We start from the raw sequence: 22,610 nt of genomic DNA, 5'->3' as shown, positions 1-22,610 counted from the left end.
TTTCAGATTTAAAAAATTGCGAATTAAAAAAGTTTCAATTGAATAATATACTTTTGGAGAAAAGTTGTTTAACATATTTGCATAGCAAGCTTATTTCGGCCTATTTCGAGTAGGCCTAGTAGGCCGTGTAGGCGCCTGCCTTATAGGCTTTCTAGGTCTTCTAAGCGCCTGCCTTGTAGGCTTTTTAGGCGCTTGCCTTGTAGGCTTTCTGGACGCCTGTCTTGTAGGCGCTCTAGGCCTTTTAGCTGCCTGCCTTGTAGGCTTGCTGGGCGCTTGCCTTGTAGGCTTGCTAGGTCTTTGCCTTGTAGACTTTCTAGGCGCCTGTCTTGTAGGCGCTCTAGGCCTTCTAGCTGCCTACGTTGTAAGCTTTTTAGGCGCTTGCCTTGTAGGCCTTCTAGGCGCCTGCCGTGTAGGCTTTGTAGGCGCCTGGCTGGTAGGCTTTCATGACCTTCTAGGCACCTACCTTGTAGGCCTCCTAGGCGCCTGTCTTGTAGGTTTTGACGCCTTCTAATCTAGAAAGCCTACAAGAAGCCTGAAATCTACCATTTTCAGGCCTACCGCCTTATTGGCTACACCGGCGTCACCTTTTCCACAGTCTCGGTGATCTGTTTCTGTGTTACTATGCCATTTGTCTTCACCTACGTACAATCGGTGAAACGTCAGATGTCACAGCGTTTTTTTGTTGACTAGTTGAATGCTCAAACCGGATAACGAATGTCAGTCCAGATTCGATTAAACCGTTTCCAATTTATGTGTTCATATTTATTAGTTATAAATTTAAAAAAAAAGCAAACATATGAAAGATAATTTAAACCACTTGGCTTCTGATGATTTAATGTATATCGGTGTCGGATTCATCGCTGTAAATTCGTTGTTTTTTGTTGTTGTAAAGGTAAGATTTGTCAAATTTCAAATTTTAAATATTGGAACAAAAGTCAGAAATTTGAAACATTTCCGTTTTTAAAATATCCAAAATTTATTGTGAAAAACTGCTGAATCACAGTTAAATACTGTGCCTTTATTAAGGCTTCCATAGTAGGCAGGCGCGGTTTCAGGGCCTGACGCCTGCTCGAAACCTGCCCGCCTCACGCCTCTTTTCTGCATTTTGATGTTAGTTTGAAAATTTCAAATTTTCTCATTTCTATCATTGTAAGTAAGTAAGTAAGTAGTTGAAAATAAAATTAAGATATGAAAAAAGTACACCTATTTAGAATGAAGCGCACATTGAGGCGAGAGGCAGGCGGCGGTCTCCTTGAGGGCAGGCAGGTAAGCGTTTCAACGCCTACACGGAAGCCCCAGTTTTCTCTCTTAATTTCGCATATCAGGAAATCAGCTGGAATCATATAGAACGGAAAATGTTTCCCTGTACCTTGTACAATCTATTTCATGATAACTTCTTTCGTGTCGTTTCAATAATTTAATTGAGCCAAATGCTGCTCCAACACAGTCTTCACATATGAAAGGGTACCTGCAATGAATTAGTCTTAGTCGGAAATTAAGAACTCTGCCGAGAACCGCTAAATTTATGTGCATATCAATAAAAAGAATACCACCGGCCTATTTTGTTGGTGCCGAGGGCATCCTTGGTAAAAAAGAGTGTTGCTGAGAAAAGCTTCGAGGTTTTCTCGGTTACAGTGGCATTTTCGCAACTTTCAGTTTTTCTACGAGAAGTTTTTGAAATTGATATCGGCAATTATATCAAAGTTGCCGAACCACAAACATTTCTGATTTTCACATTTTGAAAAAGAAAACTTACAAGCTTGGATCAATCTTGACATCGTCTTCTTCATCAGTTTCCCATCCCTTATGCTCCTCATTCCTATGCTCTATCTAATGTTGATTGCAATCAAAATTCTTGCTGCAGTGGTCGCAGGAGTTTGGGTACTTTTTGAAAAAGTCACTAAATTCAGTCAATGTAGGAGAATTATTAGAAGAAGGATTCTGTTTAATTTCAAGCAGAAAACAAAGCAACATTTTCAGGCACATCGCCAATCTTTAGAGCAGACGTAATTGCCGAGCTTGGCAAATTCGGCAAATTTGCCGCGCTCAACAAACTCCGAAAAATTTGATATTTTTTGATGTTTTTTGAAGCACCAAAACTACTGAATTCTAAACAAAAATCTGGTGTCTGTACTGGTTCCGTGTACTGTGTCTGCTTAAGCATCAAAATAACTCAATTTTGTGCCATTTTACTAAATTTTTGGGGTCAAAATCAATAATTTTGATCAAAATTGTATTGCCAAATTTTTGATGTGTACGGCAAATTTCGAAATTTGCCGAGCTCGACAAACGGCAAATTTGCCGCATATCCCCGGTTTAGAGGTAGGTAAACATTCTGGGAGCTTTTTGGATTTTTTTATTTTAATTTTATCTAATACAATTTAAAATAGAGTGGGGCGAAAAAAGTTTCATATTTTTTCAAAAAATTAAAATTTTCCAAAAACCCCATTAATCATACGTTCAACGTGCTCCTAATTTTTTCTGTAGTGATCTATTTAAAAGGCCTTCTTTCAAATCATATAGGTTAAATTTGAAAGTCTAACTGCATAACTTCTGTTACCTTTTTGTCATCTTGTGTTTTTTTCGCAATTCATCTATGAGGGCAACGCCAGGAATTATGCCAGTATGCAAGTGTTCTTCTTTATGCCTATACAATAAATGCTCATAAATAAATCGTTCATTGCATTTATCACAATAATACTTAAACCTGAAAATAGTGTTATGCGATTCGTTTTATTCTGAGCTATGAAATTGCTCAAATCAGAGCGGTAAACAAACTTTTTTCTTGGAATGTTTCTGTTGAAATGGGTTAGTTGTTCGTGATTCGATAAATCCGATTCAGCGTGAAAGGCACTCATACATTTTTGACAAGCAAACAGCAACCTGCAAAAAATTTGGCAATACAATTTTGATCAAAATTATTTATACTGTCGCAAAAAAATTTAGTAAGATGGCACAAAATTGAGTTATTTTGATGCTTAAACAGACACACTACACGGAACTTATTCAGAAACCAGATTTTTGTTTAGAATTTAGTAGTTTTGGTGCACCAAAAAACATCAAAAAGTATCAAATTTTTTGGAGTTTGTTCAGCGATTACAATACGTTTTCCATTTATTTCTTTTTGAAATGATAATTCAATCGAAGCTTGAATTTTCGCTTACTACTTTTTTTTGCTTTAGGTAGAAAAACATTACTCCTAGTAGTAGGTAGGCCTAATATGGTTAATATGTTTGGAGCAGGTCTACAACACAAATACCAACTTGACAAATGCCGAAAATACAAATTCTCGGCAAAAAGGCAACGGCTACAGTTCTGGCAAATTGTAATTTCGCTATTTTTTCTGGCAGCTTCCAAAAGAAATTGCCAGAAACTCTGACTCACTCATTATCTTCATTCCATTCTACATTGAGTTTCCTGACTCCTTCTGTTACTTCTCCGACTTCTATGTCAATTGTTTTCAATCTTTCAGGTCCATTATTAGTTTCATAATTACCAGTCTGAAGTTGAAAAAATTATCATTATTTTTAGCCTAGTTTTTATACCCACAAAGTTAAGTGTTTCTTGCACCGGGAATAAGTATTCTTGAAAAACTAAATAAAGAAATTCTTTCTTCAAAAGCTAAATATGTTAACCTCATTTCCATTTTCCGAAATAGTCTATTTGTTGGATTTGTATTATTATGTTTTGCTAAGCCATACCAAAAAAACTATACAAGGCACGTACGAAATACTCCAAAAAAATTAATTTAAAATATAATCCTTCAAAGGAATTTTTTTTACTTCTTGGAATATTTACTCATGCCCGTTTCTAAAACGTTACACACGCCAGATAATTTTTCTCGTCTTTTGTAATATTTAACCTCAAAAAACTTACCCGAAGTAATTCTTGAAGCTCAGCAATTTTCTTCTCAATTTCGTCTTTAGTCAACTTTGATGACATCATTCTAAAGAAATTAATTCAATCCCCAACAGAAGGCAACAGATTTTTTAAAGTTAAATTTCTCAAAAAGGACATCTGAAAAGTTGTTTCAAATTAGTCTTAATAAGAAGCGTGCAGCTAATGCTTTTCAAAAAAATTTATAATACAGTTGCATTAAAATTTGGATTTGTCTGAAAGTATTCGAAACAAAATTGTTTTATACAAGTTATCACTTAGGACAAATAAAATGCTTTTTTTTTATTCTAAAATTGGAAATACTGAGCACTCAAATTCAAATTCATTCATTGCATTAAACGTTTCAAAACGGAAAATACATTACTATGAAATACTTAAAGCAATCGATGAACTACGGGAGACGTTGTGCGAGAAGCGGATGTACGCAGAGACATAGAGAACAAAAGAATGCACATGCACATCTGCTCACTTAGCAGTCATGAAGCAAATCCGCCGGCACTACACTGATGTAATTAAACCGGCAAATTAAAAATTTAATTTACTGAAAATGAGAATTCGATATACACACACGAAAAAATGTTAAAAATGTTCTTCATTTTCATATTCCGGCGGTGGAGCACTTGCCTGAGAATCTTCTACAATTTGACTGAAGTTTTCATATTTAGGAGGAGCTTCCGTAATAGAATAGGCAATTGGTCTTGTGAATACTCCAATGGGAATTGTTCCAACAGTAATCGGAAGTTCACATCTCAATTTCTTATTCTCTCCGATATCCACAATAATACAATAGTCTACTTCAATAATTCCTGTTCGAAAACTAGGAACCAACTGATTCGGCAGAACAAGTGGCACATTTATTTGGCTATTTGAGCAAAATTCCACGTGACAACTCTTCTCAACTTTCGACATTGTGGTTTGAGCAGTTTTATGCTCACAATGTTTATGACAATGTTCTTCTGGAAATAGATGAGAATTCTCTTGTTGAGCCTGATAATGCACGTGCTGCTCCAATTTTGCTTTTATAGAATATATAGGCTTCTTCGTGTGATTTTGAATTAGAGCAGATACTTGGATGGTCTCTCCTGGGATGTATCCGGATTTTGGGATGGAGATCTGTAAATATTAATTTGTTAATTGAGTCATTATTTGTTATTAGCATGAAATAAAAAAAATTATGTTACCTTAACTTTAACCTCTTTGTTAGAAAATAATCCAGAATGCTTGCAAGAAGATACGATCATTGGATTGATTGTTTTTGGAATGGAGTTTAAATCGATAACCGGAATCACTGAAATATTCGAAATTAAATTTTAAATGTGATTTGCTTTTATAGATAAATTGCTAATGATTTCAAGCTTCAGTTTAGCCCAGACGGGGTTAAAATCAGGGCTCAGCGGCAAACGATTTTTCCGGCAAAATTAGCGAATTGGCAATTACCGAAATTGAAAATTTCCGGCAAATATAGCAAATTGACAATTTGCCCAATTTGCCGGAAAATCTGTATTTGCCGATAGTTGTGAGTTTTTCTGGAACTTTCAGAATTTCAGTTTTAAACGAAAAAATTGTACACATCCGATGAATAGCCTTACATCTATTTTTAAAAGTCAGTGAATTCTATGAGAATATCGTTAAAAAACGGGGGAAAATTTCAAAAAGGCACAGTTTCAAGTTTCCGTCTTCTCCGGCAAATTGTTATCCGGCAAACGGCAGATCGGCAATTGGCCGAAATTTAAAATTTCCGGCAAAAAAAGACAATTTGCGGATTTGCGAGATATTATATTTTGACACAAAAAATATTCACATTAAATCATGATTTCTTTTCTTTTTCAGGTCGTATCAAAATCGTTTCCAACTCACCAGAAAACACCCTCTTCGCTTCAACATTCATCCTCCATGGCCTATCTAATTCCACGTGTACCGAATATCGAACATTTCCATGCGTCCCTTCAAAACTCGGTGGTAGATTTGCAGGAAGTTGGAAGAGAAACGGAAATATGTTCACACCGCCAGGGATTTTATTGTTCTAAATGTGGTGTGTAAATATTAAAGTGTATTCAAATTTACTAACCGCGTTTTCAATGGAACTCCATGGCTGGGCGATTCCTTCCAAGACGTTTATCTTGCTAGTATAGTTGATATGTTCAGAGCTACGATACCATCGACCATGTCGGTCACTGAAAAGAAATATGGTGGTTAAAATCAGGGGAGCGCGGCAAATTTCAAAAAACTGGTTCAGCCGAATTCGCCGCGCTCGGCAAATTTTGAAATTTGCCGCACACATCACAAATAGGCTTTTTTTTCAAATTTGGCCAAAACTGTTGATTTTGTTCAAAAAATTATAGTAAAATAACATGAAGTTGAGTTCAAAGTTGTGCTAAAAATTCAGTAGTTTTGGCGCTTCTAGAAATATCAAAATGTTCTCATTTTTCGGAGTTTGCCCAGCACGGCAAGATTGCCCAATTTGCCCAATTAGCCAAGCTCGGCAAATTTTGAATGTACCTTTAAATAGTGGATAATCTGATTACTGTTTTGGAAAGGAGAGAGATGAATATCTGGCGGAAGTATTTAAATTTTGTATGTACCATAAAACGAGCGGCAATAATAATTTCATATATTTTTTAACGAAGCTTCTATTGGCGATTTTAGTTGTATTTTCATGTCATCAGAACTTATAAATTAGTAAGTAATCTTCCTCTACGTCACTTTCATTTCAGAACCTTACATATTGGCTCACTTCAAATGCCTAACCCCAAATTGAGAAATTCAGATTTTTCTGGAAAAACAACTCTGGCCGAAAACTTGAATTTTCTGAGAAATTTTTTTACTGAAACTCGTTTTTCTTGACTATTTTTTGAAATTTTAAATAGTCCCCAAAACTCACTATCTCCCTTTATTCTCAAATTTCCTCCACAACGTTTCAATATCTCCATGGATGCAAATTTTCAGAGCCAGTGCATTTAAAGCATTTCGATTTCTGATTGTTAGCTTCCCTGCTACATTCTGTCCAGGGGAGTATACAGCGGCAGGATGGTCGAATTCAATGAGAAATGTGGTGTCTCCCATTTTTTGTAAGTCTGACATGAAATTATACTATATTACAGCTTTACATCCAATATTTTTCTTTACAATTAGTTGATATAAATAAGTTCCGAATAAAAACTAGAAAAAAAATCTTAAAAAAGAAACAACTCAGTTCATTCCATTCTCTTATCAACTAATAACTTTTATTTATAAAACATGCACCATGTTTACGTCATGTTTTCTTGCCGGAAAATTGATAAAGTCTGAAAACGTGCAAAAACGTCATAGACAACGTACTTCATTGGTCTTTTTTTTCTTTTCAGTGCAAACTTTGAGCATGAATCAGAACAATATACTATTTATGGGTTATTTGTGTATTTATACTTTATGCGATGACGTGGTTCTTCACAAGTTTTTAATGTTAACATGGTTATTAAATATAAATCGGTGTGCTTTTTTTAAAAATTCGCTATGAATTGGAATTTATCGATTATATATTATTAAAGTTATTAAAGATAGTGTATTGTTAACGGGGTTTTGATTTAAGATACCCTGAAAAATCTAATTTTGGCTAAAATTTTGATATTCCATTTTTATTTTGAATTCGCTCCAAATTCAGAAGGCAAAATATATTTTAAAAAACTAACCAAAAAATTTACAGTCAATAGTTTTTTTGTTTAAATTGCTTTGGTTATGTTCGTGCAAAAAAAAAGTGTCCTGACTATAAAAATAGCAAATTTTCCGTACTTTCAAATGAATGTATGACCGTCTTTGTAGCTACGAAATTCATTTCAAAAAACCCGAAAAATGTTTTTTTTCAATTCCACCACCATAAAAAAAAGTTTGGAAATTATATTAGGTTCGCTATGTTTAATTGTGAGTAGAAAAAAAGTTTCCTGACTTGAAATATAGCAAATTTTTTTCTCTTTGAGAAAAATGATTTGTCGCGTTTAAACGCGACAAAACATAGTTCATAGTTGGCCAAAATGTTTTTTTGTAAGCTTAATAAATTCCTCTAATTATTTGAAACAGTTCCTACAAAACCGTTTTCATTTATTTTATATTTTAGAGCAAAAAAGTACGGCATATAACTTCTAGCTGGAGATTTAGGAGAAATTCAAATAGGAATTTTAGGAAAAAATTAAAAGCCTCCTTCCTCAAATTTTTTTTCAAATTTTTAGTTATTTTTGTTACTCAATTTCAACTCTAACTTCAAGATATTCTTCAAAATATGAGTTTTAAATTTTTATTTAGTTCTGGATTTTTTATGATTTTTTTTTCATTTTTCAAAGAAGAAAATGTATTGCATTCTAAATATTTTTACAGGAAAATTGAAAATTTTTCGCCGATTGCCATGTTACGTATTGGATTTTTTGTCGTTTTTTTCCAATTAAAAAAAAATAATTTTAGAGAAAAAAAAAACGAAAAATCAAAAGAGAATCAACTATGTGTAATTTTTTGACAAACTTTGCAAAAGTTTAGAAAAATTCTATAATTATTTTAACAATCTTAATTATAATAATAAATCATATTAATAATAATAAATTTTAACAATTTAACGGTCAATTTTTTAAATTTTAGAACAAAATTCCCCGAATCCGTTGATAAATTTCTTAAAATAAATTGAAAAATTAAATTCCTACATTTTGATCTATTCCATCCCATTTTACTACTTGTTTTTATGATTTTGGTCTCTAACACATTAAATACCATCCCAACATACAATATTTGTTCTTCCCCCCTCCTAGGTCTCTCAAAACAAATACTATCTAGGTGTCCAAAATGCATGCACATTTTGGAAAATTTCGCAAACCTAGTGACGGAATTTTCACCGTTTTTTGTTAGTCACCAAATAAGCTGGCTCTACTGATAAGTGCTATCATTGAATTTAATGTATTCTTGAGAGCAGTTTCATAATTATTTCAGTGTGCTGGAAACAACTTTTTGATTGTGATTTTATATTTCAGAATCGATATGATTTTCTGTTGATTTTTTTGTAATTTTTAATGTTTAAAGTTAGATTATTACGTCGAAAACATAAGCTTTGAAAAATTCCAGAAAAATTGGTATTATAAACTTTTGTTCAGGAGTTTTTAGCCAAAAATAATTAAATGTTTTCGCTACGAATTTTCAGTCTAAACTTACTAGTAAAGTTCTTCCAAAAACATTTTCAGCCAAAATTTTATAGCAAAGAATAATTCAGTCAAACCAGAAAATATTATTCTATACAAAATGCGCTATAAATATTTTCCACCTAGAAAATTTAATCAAAAATTTACAGACCAAAAATATTGCGATAAGCATTTTTATGCCAGGTTTCCAAGCCAATTTATTCAGTTTGATCTTGCTAGGCGAAAATTCAAAAAAAATTTTTAGCCCTCTAAAAACTTCAAAATGTTCAGCTTGAAAATTTCAGTCAAAATTATAATTTTGAAATTCTACGCATTTTTAAAAAATTCTCATACTATTAATTATGTCAGCTAATAATAATTAGAATATTACCAGAAATGGACGACTTGCGAATTGAGTACGACGCTCCGAACGATGTATACTTCCCAGGACAGGCTGTCACCGGAAAAGTAATCATACAGAATCGTGAATGGATCAAAGCGAGGTTTCTGAAAATTTGCATTCACGGAGGTGCACATACGCATTGGAGTGAAAGTCGCAGCACATATAGGACGTGAGTTTTATTTTTTGAATTTCTGATTTCAGCACTTTTTACTTGCTTCCCTTAATAGTCGTTTACCTAAAGACCATAATTCAATAAATAGTCACTAATCGGAAAAATACGATAGCTTGTCTTTTTTTTACTAGACTGCTTACCTGTAAAATAAACCCTTTGAACATCAAAAAACAAAATGCCTTTCAGAAACACACGTGGAGAAAGGGAACGATTCACGGAGAATGTGAACTATAACGCGACTATCAACTATTTGACCGGAGAATCGATTGCATGGCAGTCGAGAGATGGAACTGTGAGTTATTGGTTAAGCTGTCTTCACGCTTTCAACAAACTCTTGTTTCAGGACCGTCTTCCAGCTGGCACCAATGTCTTCCCATTTGCTTTTAACCTCCCCATCAATTGTGCGCCAAGTTTTGAAGGCTGTCACGGACATATTCGATACGATGTCCACGTGGAATTAGACAGACCATGGAAGTTTAATAAAAAGTCGAGGAAATGCTTTTCGGGTATATTCGTTTAATAACTTTGGGTTGAATCGAAAAATGTCGTTTCAGTGATTCCGGTGTTCGATTTGAACATAACTCCAACTGCAATAAACCCGATGGTGAATACTGCATCGAAGAATACTGGACTGATACTCAAAAAGGGATTAGTTACAATTACGGTAAGGGATTATCGAATTAAATTGAAGATAGGTAATGTGGTAGAAATGTTAATAATTTTTTTCACAGTTTTTTGTCTACTACTATAAATTAGCTACTAACTCAAAAACATCATAAAATAAAATAAAAACAACCTTTGTACGCTTCTCTTTATCAATTTGCAATAAAGCACCATTGACAAAATCTTATCATCACAAAACTTTTGGAGTACAAGTTTTTCATTATTGTGAATCCGATTTCAATACTTTTTGCTCACCAAATTACACAGAAATTGTCATAACCAAAAATTTAGAGGGTGGCATATAGAACTTGCACGCACTGTATATACTGACATTAATAAAAGAGTGTAGCTCTAAATACATCAATAATGGTGAAGAAATAATATTGAAACATACTAAATTGTTCAAAATGTAAAAAAGGGGTTATTTGAACACTAACAGATGGAATGCAAAGTTCAAATAGTAATCACTGACGCTTTATTCATGATGTATCATTAATGATTTGCTACTTAATTTTCATATTTGATAAAACCCAAAAAAAACACTTCCAACAAGTTTTCCTTGAAAGAATATAATACTTATTCTTCATCCTATAATCTACGTCTGAACTTTAAATGATATAACAGTTGAATACCATTATAGTATGAATCTTCAGGTAAACCTCCCAAAACGCGGCTACGTCGCCGGAGAAATCATGCCAATCACCGTAAACATCGATAACGGCTCAAAGGTTGCCGTCTCAGAAGTTAGCGCAAAAATGACACAGCTCTCGCATTTCCACGCAAGTCACGGCAACATGATCGGCGTCACAGCCCATACTCATAATCGTAACGACGAAAAGTTGGTTGCCGAATCGAGAAGAGTAGCTGATGTTCCAGCGAAATCCCGTGGGCAAATGGTTCTTTCGATGAAGATTCCAGCGATTGTTCCGTCTTTTAATTGTCCGATTATCGCCGTGGATTATTGTCTAACCGTTAAAGTTTCAACTCAACAGATTTTCGGAGGTGGCTTGAAATGTGAATTCCCATTGATCATTGGAACAATCCCAATTCGACAGATGAATCAAGCAGGCAATTTTTTTTTGAATTTTAATGGTATATCCTCTATCTTCCAGCTCCTGGAGCAATGCCAACTATGCCATCGGTCTCCGCTCCTCCATATCCTGTAGTCGCCGGAGCATCTGCGTCTCAAGCAGTCTACCCGACTGCTCCATCGGCCCCGCCAGCGTCTCCCGGAGGAGAAGCTCCTCCAAGCTATGAAGAGTCTGTACACGGAGCTGGGAAAGTTGAGGATGCAGAGGTAAGCTTCAAGCTTGAAATTCTCAGCAAAATGCTCACGGAAAACTTGCAGGCCTTCGCTCCTCGCTACCCAGTCTACAACAACTTGCCACAACAGCAAAATTCTCAACTTCCACCAGAATACGCACCTCCACTGCCAGCAAAAAGTGGATTTTAATTTATTTTAAATCGGTGGCCGAATTTACTGGTTTTTCTCGGCCATGTTCCGCAGTTTTGTTCCGACTTTTCAGATGATAATAAAAAAACGCTCCATTTTTTTGTGGACAATTTCCGAAAAATTTCCGAAAATATACAGAAAAAAATAATTTCAGGTTTTTTTAACCTCGCGAATTTTTAACGGTGATCACGCGGTTCTGGCTTCCCTCATCTTTTGAAATGGAAGAGTTTGCCGAACTAGGCCATTTTGGCTTGGCAATATCTGGGGTAGATTTACGGCGCGTTGCGTGTCGCGTCGCGGCTGGTTTTAGCTGTAAATTGTTTGATCGTGGCGAGACCCACTCTGAAAAATACCATGTGCCTTTAAGTACGAAATTTGGGGAAAAACGTTAAATCAATTTTTGCCAACATAAATTTGAATTTCGCGCCTAAAATTTTTTTAAACATGAAAAAACCAACAAAAAATCAATTAAATTTATTGAGGTCGTCATCATTATCCAAGCACATAATACTATACAAAATTTATAATTTAAATTCGAACAAAAAAAAGGTAATTTATCGGAATACAACCGTACGCAACGTATCCTCATCCCGAACCTCCATCACCGCCTCGGATCCATCGTTAAATCGATACGAGATGCCTCCGTCAATGACCAAATGAGCATCGTAACCGCGGCTCTTGATGCAAATTTTATCGGCGAATCCCCGTGGATCGGTTGGTGGGAACGTCGCGTTGAAGATCGGATCACGGACTGAGAATGCGAGTTCTGAAAAATTAGAGAAAAATTGATTTTGAAAAAAATTTAAATTTTAAGCAAGGAAATCTGTTTTTCGGAATTTTCCTTCTTTTTTTTTTGGAAAATCCACCTAATTTTTCGCCTTAAAAATTAGGGATTTTTTTTTCGAAAAAATACAATTAAAGAAGTCGAGAAAATTTCGAAAAATCTACATTTTTTCCAGATTCTTAATGCTAGGTTTTGAGAGAATTTTTTTTTTAATTCCAAAAACATTTTTTTTGGAAATTTTCAGGATTTTTTTTCGATTTTCCTTGAAAAATAATTTAGTTTTGTTTATATTTCTTTATTTTTAGGCTTTTTTTTTTGGAAAAAATACCAAATTGTCCATGTTTATCCAAAAAATTGTGGAAATTATTTAGAATAACTAAAACTTTCAAATTTTGGAATTTTTAATTTTGGAAAGAAATCTGAATTTTAAATCTAGGTTTTGAGAATTTTTTAAAAAATTCAACAAAAAAATTAATTTCCAATTAAATAATTTTTCCAAAAAAAAAAGTTTTTTAGAAAATTATATGAAAAATTTCTAAAACTTCAAATAGTTTCGTTTAAAAAAAATTGAAAACTCGGATAATTTACAAAAAATCTTGAATTTTTATTGTAAATCTTTTTTAAAAAACAAGAAAAAATTTAAGAAATTCTGGAAACTTTTTTTTTTTTTTTGAAAAAAAAAACTGAAGTTTTTTTCAATCCAAGAGCAAGAAAAATCCAGAATTTTTATGATTTTCCGAGGAAAAAATATCCAGAAATTTTTGATTGAAAAAAACTAAAAATTGAAATTTTTGAGTTGAAATTTAAAAAAAGTATAATCCCTTACGTTTGCGATCAGGATCAAAAATCAATTGTTGATTAAATTTCGTGCAAATCTCGCTAACAGCATTCTTATCCCCATGCGGGATCTGTGGCAGATTACAGTGCTCCGCAACAATTTTCATCAAATCCTGAACGCATTGCTCGGTGAGCTTATTGATATTGAAATTCCACGACGTGGAGCCCGTTCCTGTACAAATCGTGATTCCCGAACTCTTTTGTTTGAGCATTTGAGCATCGTTAATTCCAATTTCATAATATGACACACGTGATGATAGACTTTCACCAATGAATACTTCGTTGAGTGCAAGAACCGGTAGTTCTACTGTCTCTTTTTCCACTTCTGGAATTTCGACGGCTTCTGAGATCATTCGTTTTTTGCTGAAAATTCGGAGATTCTTTTTTCAAACTATATTATATTTTAATTTCCGCGCAAATGAATTTTTAAAAAACATTTTCGCGTTTTCCGAAGCATTTTTTTATTATTTTCAGACATTTTAAAGGTTCTATCGGAATTAATTTTTAAACTAATACTTTTAATTTTTTTAATTTGAAAATGTATCAGATGTTTTTGAAAAAAATTTATTTAGCTTTTTTTGTAAATTTGATTTTTCTTTGCAAATAGGTAATCTGTACATTTTTCTGAAAATTCGAAAATAGTTTTTTATTTAAAAAAATTGAAAAAAGGTTTTTCCGATTTTTTTTATTAATTGAATTTTTTAATTAAAAAAATTAGGTTTTCACTAATTTTTGAATAAAAAATTTCCATAAACTAAAAAAAAAGGTTTTCTAATTTTTTAATTTTTTTTTTGATTTTCAAACTTTTAAAAATAAAAATAAAAGGTTTTTCCTATTTTAAATTAAAAATTTTGAATTAATTAAAACAAGGTAATTTCCTAATTTTTATATTCAAAAAAAATTTCAAAACTTGAACAAATTTAATTTTTTAATTTTGAATTTAAAAAAACAGTTTCCTTTATTTTTTGAAATAAAAAATAAAGAAAAAATATGAAAATAATGTAATTTCTAAATTTTTTAAATTTAAAACAATTGTTAAAATGCCAAAAAAGTTGGTTTTCCTAATTTTTTTTCAATTAAAAAATTTTTAAATTAAAAAAGGTGTTTTCCTAATTTTTATTTATTTTTTCAAACTGTACGTTTTAAAATATTTTTTTCTATTTTTTTAAACAAAAAAACAAACTTTTTTCCGTTTTTTTTCGAAATAAAAAAAATTAAAGAATACTTTTTCAATTTTCGCAATAATTTTAATATACTCCACCAACTCACACAGGTGGCGATAGTGACATGCATTCCTCAATTTCACGTGCAGGACTACGTGGATTGTCTGTCCAGCGGGTCGTTGCCGGATCTCTGTTCAGTTGCTGATCGTGCAATTCGATAGCATCACTGATTCCGTCGTCTCCGGTAACTGTGATACGGATGCGTTGACGATTGAGCCATCTGAAATAATTTTGGGGTTACAGGTACTGTCGCGAAGTCGGTGAATACAAAGATTCACTCGCTCACGACTTATTAATAAATCTAGGGATTTATTAACAAATGATTAAATGTAAAGATTGACTCATTGCTATTACGTAACACTTGCTCTTCAACACTCAACATCATCTCTTCAATCAACGGCAACAACCAGGCGAAAGGACGGCGTCAAAACCCCAATTCAAACTACCGCCAAAAGGAGGATTCAAGGCGCATGAGGTCTCGCCACGACACATACAACAACGACTGCGACCGTACTCTTGTCATCATGGCGCAGCGCACATTGGCCTATTCGTCAGTCTTCACCGTCTTCACCGCCGCAGCACGTGCCCGACGGTGGCACGTTTAAATGAATGTTGAGTGTTAGTGATTCAAGGCTTTCCCCTTGAATCACTCGTAATAAATGAGTTAATTAAATAAGAGTCTGTTGTTAGTTCCTATCAGGCAACCATTACTGTCATCCAATGAATGGTTTTTAATCAAAGTGTCTCATTATTTTATTTTCGAGTGTAGAAAAATAAAAAAATGGAAATTTTCTTGAAAAAACTAATAAAATTCCTAAATCAAAAGTTTGCTAAGCTCGGCTTAGTGTATTTTTCACAATACATTTGTAATCGAAAATGAAAAAAATTTTCGTAGTATCGTTAATTATAACATGATCATTGTATTAGTTATACTTTTAACTCAAATCTTTAATTTTTAAGCTGAAACGTTTTGATTTGCTCATTCATTTCCGAATTTCATGCGGAATTAGTGTTATTGAAAAGAATTTCAATACATGTGCTTATGTACTTCAATACATTTTCTGACGTCTACGAAGATATTCGAAATATGAAGATTTTGTGATCAATTATACTTTCCTTTTGGAAAGTATAAAAAGTTGTTTTTTCTGAGTTTTTAAAAATCAATTTATATACGTGTCTGTTATTAATATTGATAAAGTTATTAATATGATTAGTAATTAATAACATCACTATTATTAATGTTATTAATAAGTTATTAATGCTACGTTGCTATTTTGAAAATTCAATTTTTTTTCAAATTTCAAATTCGCATTTCCTTACTCAAAATTCCCGCTAAAAAGCTTCTTCAACGCCCCGGCAAGATTCTCCTCGGGAAGCTTCCGCATCAAACACATATATCCTTCGGATCCCTGCGGATCAGTGTTAATTCCGATGACTGGCTTGTGCTTTGTGCGGACTCTGCTGGAAGCCATCAGGAAGGTTCCGTCTCCGCCAGCTGAGAACACGGCATCTGCCCAATCGACGGCTTCCTGGGTGTACCCGAAGCGACGGACCAGACGGGATTCGATTCCGGCGTTTCTGGAAAAGTTTTTGGATTTAGGTTTGACGATATTTCGGCGGGAATTTCAAATAACTTACTCTAATTCCCGTTGAAGAGTATTGAGATAGGAATGATGAATCTTATGCTTCGACAGCAATCTTCCATAGTCTGATCCACGTTTTTTGAGCTGAAATTAGTTTTTTTAAAAAGAAAACTTCTCGTTTCTAAACTCACCAATGTCGCCAACTGCTCATCGCTGCATCCCTTATTAACACGCTTCTCGAACTCGTAACGCGTTAGTTTGCTCAGAATGAGCACTTTTTTCGGCGTGAAGCTCGGCTTCTCCATATTGCCAATCGATCGTTTCGATTGCGTGTTTTGCGTTTGGTAGAGCGCGGCGGCCAGCGAGCGGGGTAATCTCATGTGGTCTGCAAAGCAATTTGTATTTTTTTTTCAATAAAAATAATGAAGAAATTTTGTATTTTTTACTTTCAACCCCCGGTGATAAAATAAGAATTCCAACTATTCAGTTGGCTAATTATTAATAATTGAACAAACGTAATTATTATCATTACGGGAACACAAAATTCTGAAAATGCGTATTTCGCCTCATATTTGACGCGCAAAATATTTCGGAGCGAAAACTACAGTAATCCTTTAAATGACTAGTGTAGCCAATATATCGATAGAATATTAAAATTAAGCAAACCCTCAGAAAATATTCCGAAATAACGAAGGAAAGTGGGATTTTTTTTGCTGTCACTATTCAAAAAGAAATTCATCTCAAAAATGGAGCCCGTAAATCGACACAAGTGCTACAGTAGTTTTCGCTACGAGATATATTGCGCGGCAAATATGTTGCACAATACGCATTCTCAAACTTTTGAGTTCCCGTAATACGTGGGTGTAAAAAAATGAATAGAGAAACACTTCCTCACACTGAAAATACGTCGAAACCACGTGGCAACTCACGTATATTGATACGTGTTTTATGATAAGTGTTTTAAGTTTTGTTGAAAACTTGTAAAAACAAGTGGTGTCAGGTTGTCCCATCGCTCTACTGCACACAAAAATCGCAGGAAAATTATGCATGAATTTGTACTTACTCGTCGGATCGACCCAATATCTGCTCGACTCGTCTTTCACAGGCAATGGTGCAACTACTGCTCCTGCTGCTGCTGTAGCGATTCTCGGAGCAACCGACGGTTGACTGCTGCAGAGATACGCGTTGCGGACGTGTTGATTGAGCTGGAATTGTTTATCGATTTTTTAAAGAGTTTCCTTGGTCTCTTGACCCGCAAACGTGTTTTGTTCTTTTTCTTCAACCGTCTTCTTTAAAGATGATCATGATAAGATCTTTATGACATCAGATCACCGCGAAAATTGTTATTGTCACGTTTCGTAATTTCTACAGTACCCCGCAAGAAAAGCGCGCATACCTGCTCAACATGTTGGGATCTGATTCGAATTCTCATATTTATTATAATCTAGGAGTTTACTGAGACTTCTTCTTCGTCGTCGTTGGCGGCGAAAAGTAGTGTGGAAGGTTTTTGTACTTTTGATTCCTTTGATGCATTCGCCTGCGTGGCAACCACGTGGCACGGAGCTTGAGAATAAGGGAGAAAGAGCTGGAAGTGTGTGGAAGGATGATTTGGATGATTCGGAGTGACGGAGGAAACGAACAAAGACGGAAAATGAACAAGTTTTGAAAAATGATGATTATAGAAACTTATAAGTATAGTGTCACGTTCAAGCCTATTATTAAAATTACGTGATAAGTTGATGCTTCGAAGTGGGTCTCGCCACGATCTCTGTCAAAGTGGATGTTTCAAGTGCTAAAGTTCACTATTTAATATATGTCGTAATTATATTCTATGAAGGTTTACATTCTAGACTGCACAAAGATAGGTGATATTACCAATTGTTTACCTAGTTTTAGTATTATTACAGAATGATCTCTGAAAAAATACGGTCGATAACTGGAGAAATTTGAAATGTTCTTCATTAGAACGTTCTAGAACATCATATTAGTTAATATATATTGGTAAACATTTACTCACAAAAATCTAATATAATACATCTAGAAAATCTAAAGAACTAACACAGATCCTTAATAACATCGTTCGTCGAGAAACAAAAGTCATCCAAAAGACGGAATCATAAGAACACGGGCTGTCTTCAACTGATGGTGGGAAATGGATGGTCTGAGATGTGGACACGCTGCCGATTTCTCTTGTTTCTCTGGTGCTCTACGGGTTTCATGCGATCTCTACGACTTCAGATGGACACTTCCCTTATCATTCGTGTTGATGATGGAGAGGGGGATTGGACTTGCAATAAATAGAATGATAATGATGATGAAATAATTTACTGTTATTGAAAATAATTGGTACTATCAGTTGAATTAATTAGAGATAGAGAAGGGGTTTTTGGAACTCTGGCAGAATTAACACTTTGACTTTTAAGCCAAATCTAGCATAGAATAAGCTTCTGAAACTAAAACTACTACAGCACGTGGCGTCAAAGTGTCTCATTTCGGTTTGATCTACAAAAATGCGGGAGAAGAGACGCAGACTTTTCAACTAATTTCGCATGGTTAAGAGCGTGCTGACGTCACTTTTTTTGGGGAAAAATCCCGCATTTTCTGTAGATCACACCAAATTGAGACACTTTGACACCACGTGCTACAGTAATCGGAGACTATCATAATAGTTCCGTATAGTTTAATCTAGAAGTCTGTTTTTTTATCTGCAGAAAAAAGGATACGTTATAAATCAAAAACTGGCCACAAAACGATGAAGGAAGCGTACGAATTGATAACCCATAATCAGGTTGACCACGGGAGGAATCTGGTGAGAACCTGGTGGGCGGGGTGGGAAATTGCCAAAAATTGTTGCCCGGCGTCAGATGGTATTTGTCACGAGAGCCGATCCCTCTCGTTTTATATCACTTTTTCCCGCCCGTTCGAAAGATCAGAGATGCTGTTTGGATTCGAAAACGATAGTCTTGTCTTTGTCAGATTGAGGAGATCGCTGTGGCAGAGAGAGAGAGAGAGAGAGAGAGAGAGAGAGAGAGAGAGAGATGCAGGTCAAACTGGTTTTGGGGGCAGCATTATTTTCAGTACAGTGGTAAACAAAGTTTCGTTATTTGATCTGACTGAGTGGAAAAGTTCAGTTGAAGGGCCAAGCTCGCGGAGGCCAAAAAGCCCAGATTTTTCTGTAACTGGGCCAATTGTTTTTCAAATTATTATCGATAAATCCAAAAAACTGTTTTAATTAATTTGATTAGTAAATTAAGAGTTAGTATACTCATAAGTATACTAAAATCTATTTTAGAAATTTACAGTACATAGAATTCTGTTATAGCTATTGTTGCAACCCTACTGAGGAGTAATTTTTAAAAAACCCGGTATAGAAAAATCCCTGTTCGAAAAGAAATATATAATGTCAACTAAAAAAGAAAACATTACACTTTTCGAATTGAAACTGTTCGATTCAACACACCGTCAACTGTTAAACGATTTCTTATCACTGTTCATCGATTGGTCAGTTAAGAGGCTCCACCAGCTGACTACACGTAAGAGCACATGTTTCCGAAGCTTCACAGTTTATTGTAGCTTGAGATAACGTAACGTGGCTGCGGAGAGCATAACAACTTCCAGAAATGCACGTTTCGATCAATCTCTGGGTCTCGCCACGCGGAAAACGAGCTACTGCACGTGGAGTCAGAAAGTCCCACTTCGCTTTGATCTACGAAAATTGCGGGAGAAGAGAAACAAACATCTCAATTGAATTCGCATGGTTAAGAGTGTGCTGACGTCACAATTTTTCTGGGGAAAAATTCCCGCATTTTTTGTAGATCAAACTGTAGCTCGCGTCAATTTACGAGCCTCATTTACAGACGACTACGTAATACCAAAAGCTGCACAGATTCCATCCCATACATCGATCTTGCAACACTTTCAAAGACCAATTCTTGACCTATTCTCCGTCGTTTCATACAAGAGAACATGGATTGATGACGTGGCGCGGGTTCCATATATCACCCCATTTCCACTGAACAACAACATTTTTTTGTCTTCATATCCATTAACGAGAAAATGAGACGGCATAGAAATGAAGACGTGGCACACGTGACAAAATTCGTAAAAGAAATGTCGAGAAAGTGTAATAAGGGAACACACGACATATGATGATTGATAAGAGTTGGAATTTATTGGAAGTGTGACGTGGCGGAATTTTTGATTTTGGCGCCAAAATTGATCTATGTAGGCAGCTAGAAGTTGTGCCGTCTCGACTACACCTTGTAGAAAATCTCGGCCACCAAAGTGAGGCTTCGTACAATCTGAAAAATCCTGGTCATTCTGAGGAACACGCGGTTATGGCTTCCCTCATAAATCGAAATGGAATAGTTTGCCGAACTAGGCCATTTTGGATCGGTCGATTTACGGCACGTTGCGTGTCGCGTCGCGGCTCGGTTTTAGTTGTAAAACTAAATGCATTTGTCCGTGTGGAGTATACAACTTTCTCACGCGTTGTCCGGGAGGCGATTGTCAATGGAGCGCGAAAAATGCAACGAGGAAGGCCAGAACCCCCACGAAGGCACGTGGTTCCAGGCTGTCCCATTACGGTTTGATCTACAAAAAATGCGGGAATTTTTTGCCAATAAAAATGTGACGTCAGCACGTTCTTAACCATGCGAAGCGTCTCTTCTCCCGCATTTTTTGTAGATCTACGCAGATCAATCCGAAATGAGACACCGTGACACCAAGGAAGTTCTCACAAAAGATAGAATGCAAACGACGAAGAAACCTCGGCAACCAATGTGGCCTCGGAAGGAGAAAACTCGGCCACCAATTCGTTTTTCACGGCCACACATCAACTGCTGAACAAATCCATGGGCAAACAAGGCTTAGAAGATCCACAACCGCATGTGAAATGTCTTCTTGGCCTCGAAAAGAGAAAACTCGGCCACCAATTTGCTTTTTCTCGGCCGTATCGCAAAACGGCTGCGTTTTTCCGATATTTTGTGTTCCGTAGTGTGGCTAGAAATATGTCATAAATTGAAGATAGCCACGTGGGTGATGGTTTGAACTTTGGCTTCTCTCTTTCTCTTCTATTTTCGAAATATTGTTTGAAATTGTCAAGAATGTCACGTCGACGGTTTCCTATATTGCATCAGGACCATATGACCCTATTTTTGTGTGTGTTTTGACCAAAGGGGGGCATATATTTTGAGTGTTTTCCGTGTCGGAAGATGATGAAAATCTGATGGGCGGTGTGATAAGACACACGATAATTTTGATAATTTGATCCTTTCAATTTTGGTGTGGAGAGGCAAGTGTGGGGGACCAAGGGGCATAGAAAAAAATATATATTTGAAATAATTTTTTTAAAAATTCCGAAAAAAAAAATCAGAAAATTGAATTTTTAAAAGCGAACATTATTGTTTCTAAAAACTTTTTTAAAAAGCCAAAATAATTTGAAATCGAAAAAAAATTTTGGATTATTAAATACATTTTTTGAAATATTACATATTCTCCCAAATTTTGCATCAAATATTGAATTTTCCATCAAAACCTGCAATTTCAAAAATTTCGCGAATGTGTAATATGCTCAAATTTTTGAAAAAAAAAAATTTGATAATATTACACATTCCCTGAAAATTTGACCCATTTTTGCTTGAATGTGTAATATTTCAAAAATTTGAAAAATAATACACATTCCCTCAAAATTTGACCCATACTTTTTATGAATGTGTAATATCTCAAATTTTTCATGATTAAAAAAATTACACATTCCCACAATTTTTGACCCATTTTTTAGCGAACCTATAATATTTCGAAAATTTGAAAATTATTACACGGTCCCCCCAAAATTTTACCCATTTTTCGCGAATCTGCAATATTTCAAAAATTTCAAATGTTTTGAAAATATTATACATTCCCACAAATTTTGAAAACCACATTCCCGCGAATCTGTAATATTTCGAATATTTGAAAAATCCATTAAAATTTCTTCGCAATATTTTTGTGCTAAATTTCACAGATTCCATAATAATCGCAAAAAAAAATTTTGCGCATTTTCCGAGACAACGCCCCCAAAATGGGCGTGGTTTGTCTGGGTAAGCTCCGCCCATTTCTTGGTTTTTTTTTTTCGTTGCAAATTTTGAAAAAGTACACTTTTTTTAAATTCGTTTTTTAAAAAAACTCAAAATTAAAAATAAAACTGCAATCGCGCTCCATTGCACCTTTATGCCTGCGGGTACTGTAGAATTGTAAAAATTTTGAAAAAAACTCACTTTTTTCAAAAAATTCCAACTCCCCCGTCGGAAAATCGTTTGCTGGCTCGCTTGGCGGCTAAAAATTTGGATTTCAGAGAATTTTAATTTTTTTTTTTGGAAAAAAATCTGTAAAACAAGCTCCGCCCATTTTAATGGGGCGTGGCCTAGAAGAATCGATTTTTTCGAATTTTTTTTTGCAAAATTTGTTTTTTTCCTCGATTAAA

General features: G+C 34.8%; 4 protein-coding genes across 5 annotated transcripts; 1 reads left to right on the top strand and 3 right to left on the bottom strand.

The window, feature by feature from the left end:
- Positions 1–751: 751 nt before the first annotated feature.
- On the bottom strand, positions 752–4,019 carry Y17G7B.22 (C2H2-type domain-containing protein). The gene is made up of 7 exons (NM_182169.5): positions 3,877–4,019; positions 3,385–3,500; positions 2,779–2,883; positions 2,561–2,707; positions 1,757–1,900; positions 1,370–1,468; positions 752–860 (listed from the first exon to the last, which is right to left on the bottom strand). The coding sequence occupies exons 1-5, from the start codon at positions 3,940–3,942 to the stop codon at positions 1,831–1,833; spliced, it is 504 nt and encodes a 167-aa protein (NP_871969.1). The 5' UTR covers positions 3,943–4,019; the 3' UTR covers positions 752–860; positions 1,370–1,468; positions 1,757–1,830.
- A 387-nt stretch (positions 4,020–4,406) lies between these two features.
- arrd-8 (Arrestin C-terminal-like domain-containing protein) lies at positions 4,407–6,960 on the bottom strand (the record flags this gene model as incomplete). Its single annotated transcript, NM_064167.4, has 5 exons — positions 4,407–5,010; positions 5,079–5,185; positions 5,755–5,920; positions 5,966–6,071; positions 6,779–6,960. 5 exons carry the CDS (start codon positions 6,958–6,960, stop codon positions 4,477–4,479), a joined length of 1,095 nt encoding a protein of 364 aa, NP_496568.1. The 3' UTR covers positions 4,407–4,476.
- Positions 6,961–9,423: 2,463 nt separating this feature from the next.
- On the top strand, positions 9,424–11,813 carry arrd-7 (Arrestin C-terminal-like domain-containing protein). The gene is made up of 7 exons (NM_064166.4): positions 9,424–9,601; positions 9,791–9,896; positions 9,948–10,110; positions 10,159–10,268; positions 10,921–11,335; positions 11,380–11,564; positions 11,616–11,813. Exons 1-7 carry the CDS (start codon positions 9,426–9,428, stop codon positions 11,718–11,720), a joined length of 1,260 nt encoding a protein of 419 aa, NP_496567.2. The 5' UTR covers positions 9,424–9,425; the 3' UTR covers positions 11,721–11,813.
- A 365-nt stretch (positions 11,814–12,178) lies between these two features.
- Positions 12,179–22,462, bottom strand: nadk-2 (NAD kinase 2, mitochondrial; the record flags this gene model as incomplete). 2 transcript variants are annotated; one of them, NM_064164.7, is made up of 8 exons in its annotated part: positions 22,405–22,462; positions 17,211–17,352; positions 16,339–16,532; positions 16,203–16,291; positions 15,885–16,142; positions 14,611–14,784; positions 13,331–13,704; positions 12,179–12,486 (listed from the first exon to the last, which is right to left on the bottom strand). In NM_064164.7, exons 3-8 carry the CDS (start codon positions 16,525–16,527, stop codon positions 12,275–12,277), a joined length of 1,296 nt encoding a protein of 431 aa, NP_496565.2. In that variant the 5' UTR covers positions 16,528–16,532; positions 17,211–17,352; positions 22,405–22,462. The 2 variants fall into 2 exon arrangements, with proteins under 2 accessions (NP_496565.2, NP_496566.1); NM_064165.7 differs by lacking the exon at positions 22,405–22,462 and adding an exon at positions 17,544–17,732 and having other exon boundaries at positions 12,275–12,486.
- Positions 22,463–22,610: the final 148 nt, after the last annotated feature.

This window comes from Caenorhabditis elegans, chromosome II, assembly GCF_000002985.6.
Source record: "Caenorhabditis elegans chromosome II".
Lineage (NCBI taxonomy): Eukaryota > Metazoa > Nematoda > Chromadorea > Rhabditida > Rhabditidae > Caenorhabditis > Caenorhabditis elegans.
Note: the sequence above shows the minus strand (reverse complement) of the source record. Positions and strands in the feature narration are given on the sequence as shown.

Excerpts from the sequence above, each read along its gene's own strand:
- arrd-7 (NM_064166.4), top strand. The coding sequence starts at position 9,426 with ATGGACGACTTGCGAATTGAGTACGACGCTCCGAACGATGTATACTTC. Across the intron at positions 9,602-9,790 it reads AGTCGCAGCACATATAGGAC|AAACACACGTGGAGAAAGGG; the intron begins GTGAGTTTTATT and ends AATGCCTTTCAG. Across the intron at positions 10,111-10,158 it reads GTCGAGGAAATGCTTTTCGG|TGATTCCGGTGTTCGATTTG; the intron begins GTATATTCGTTT and ends ATGTCGTTTCAG.
- Y17G7B.22 (NM_182169.5), bottom strand. The coding sequence starts at position 3,942 with ATGTCATCAAAGTTGACTAAAGACGAAATTGAGAAGAAAATTGCTGAG. Across the intron at positions 2,884-3,384 it reads GAATGGAATGAAGATAATGA|GTTGCTGTTTGCTTGTCAAA; the intron begins GTGAGTCAGAGT and ends AATTTTTTGCAG. Across the intron at positions 1,901-2,560 it reads AAACACAAGATGACAAAAAG|TGACTTTTTCAAAAAGTACC; the intron begins GTAACAGAAGTT and ends GACTGAATTTAG.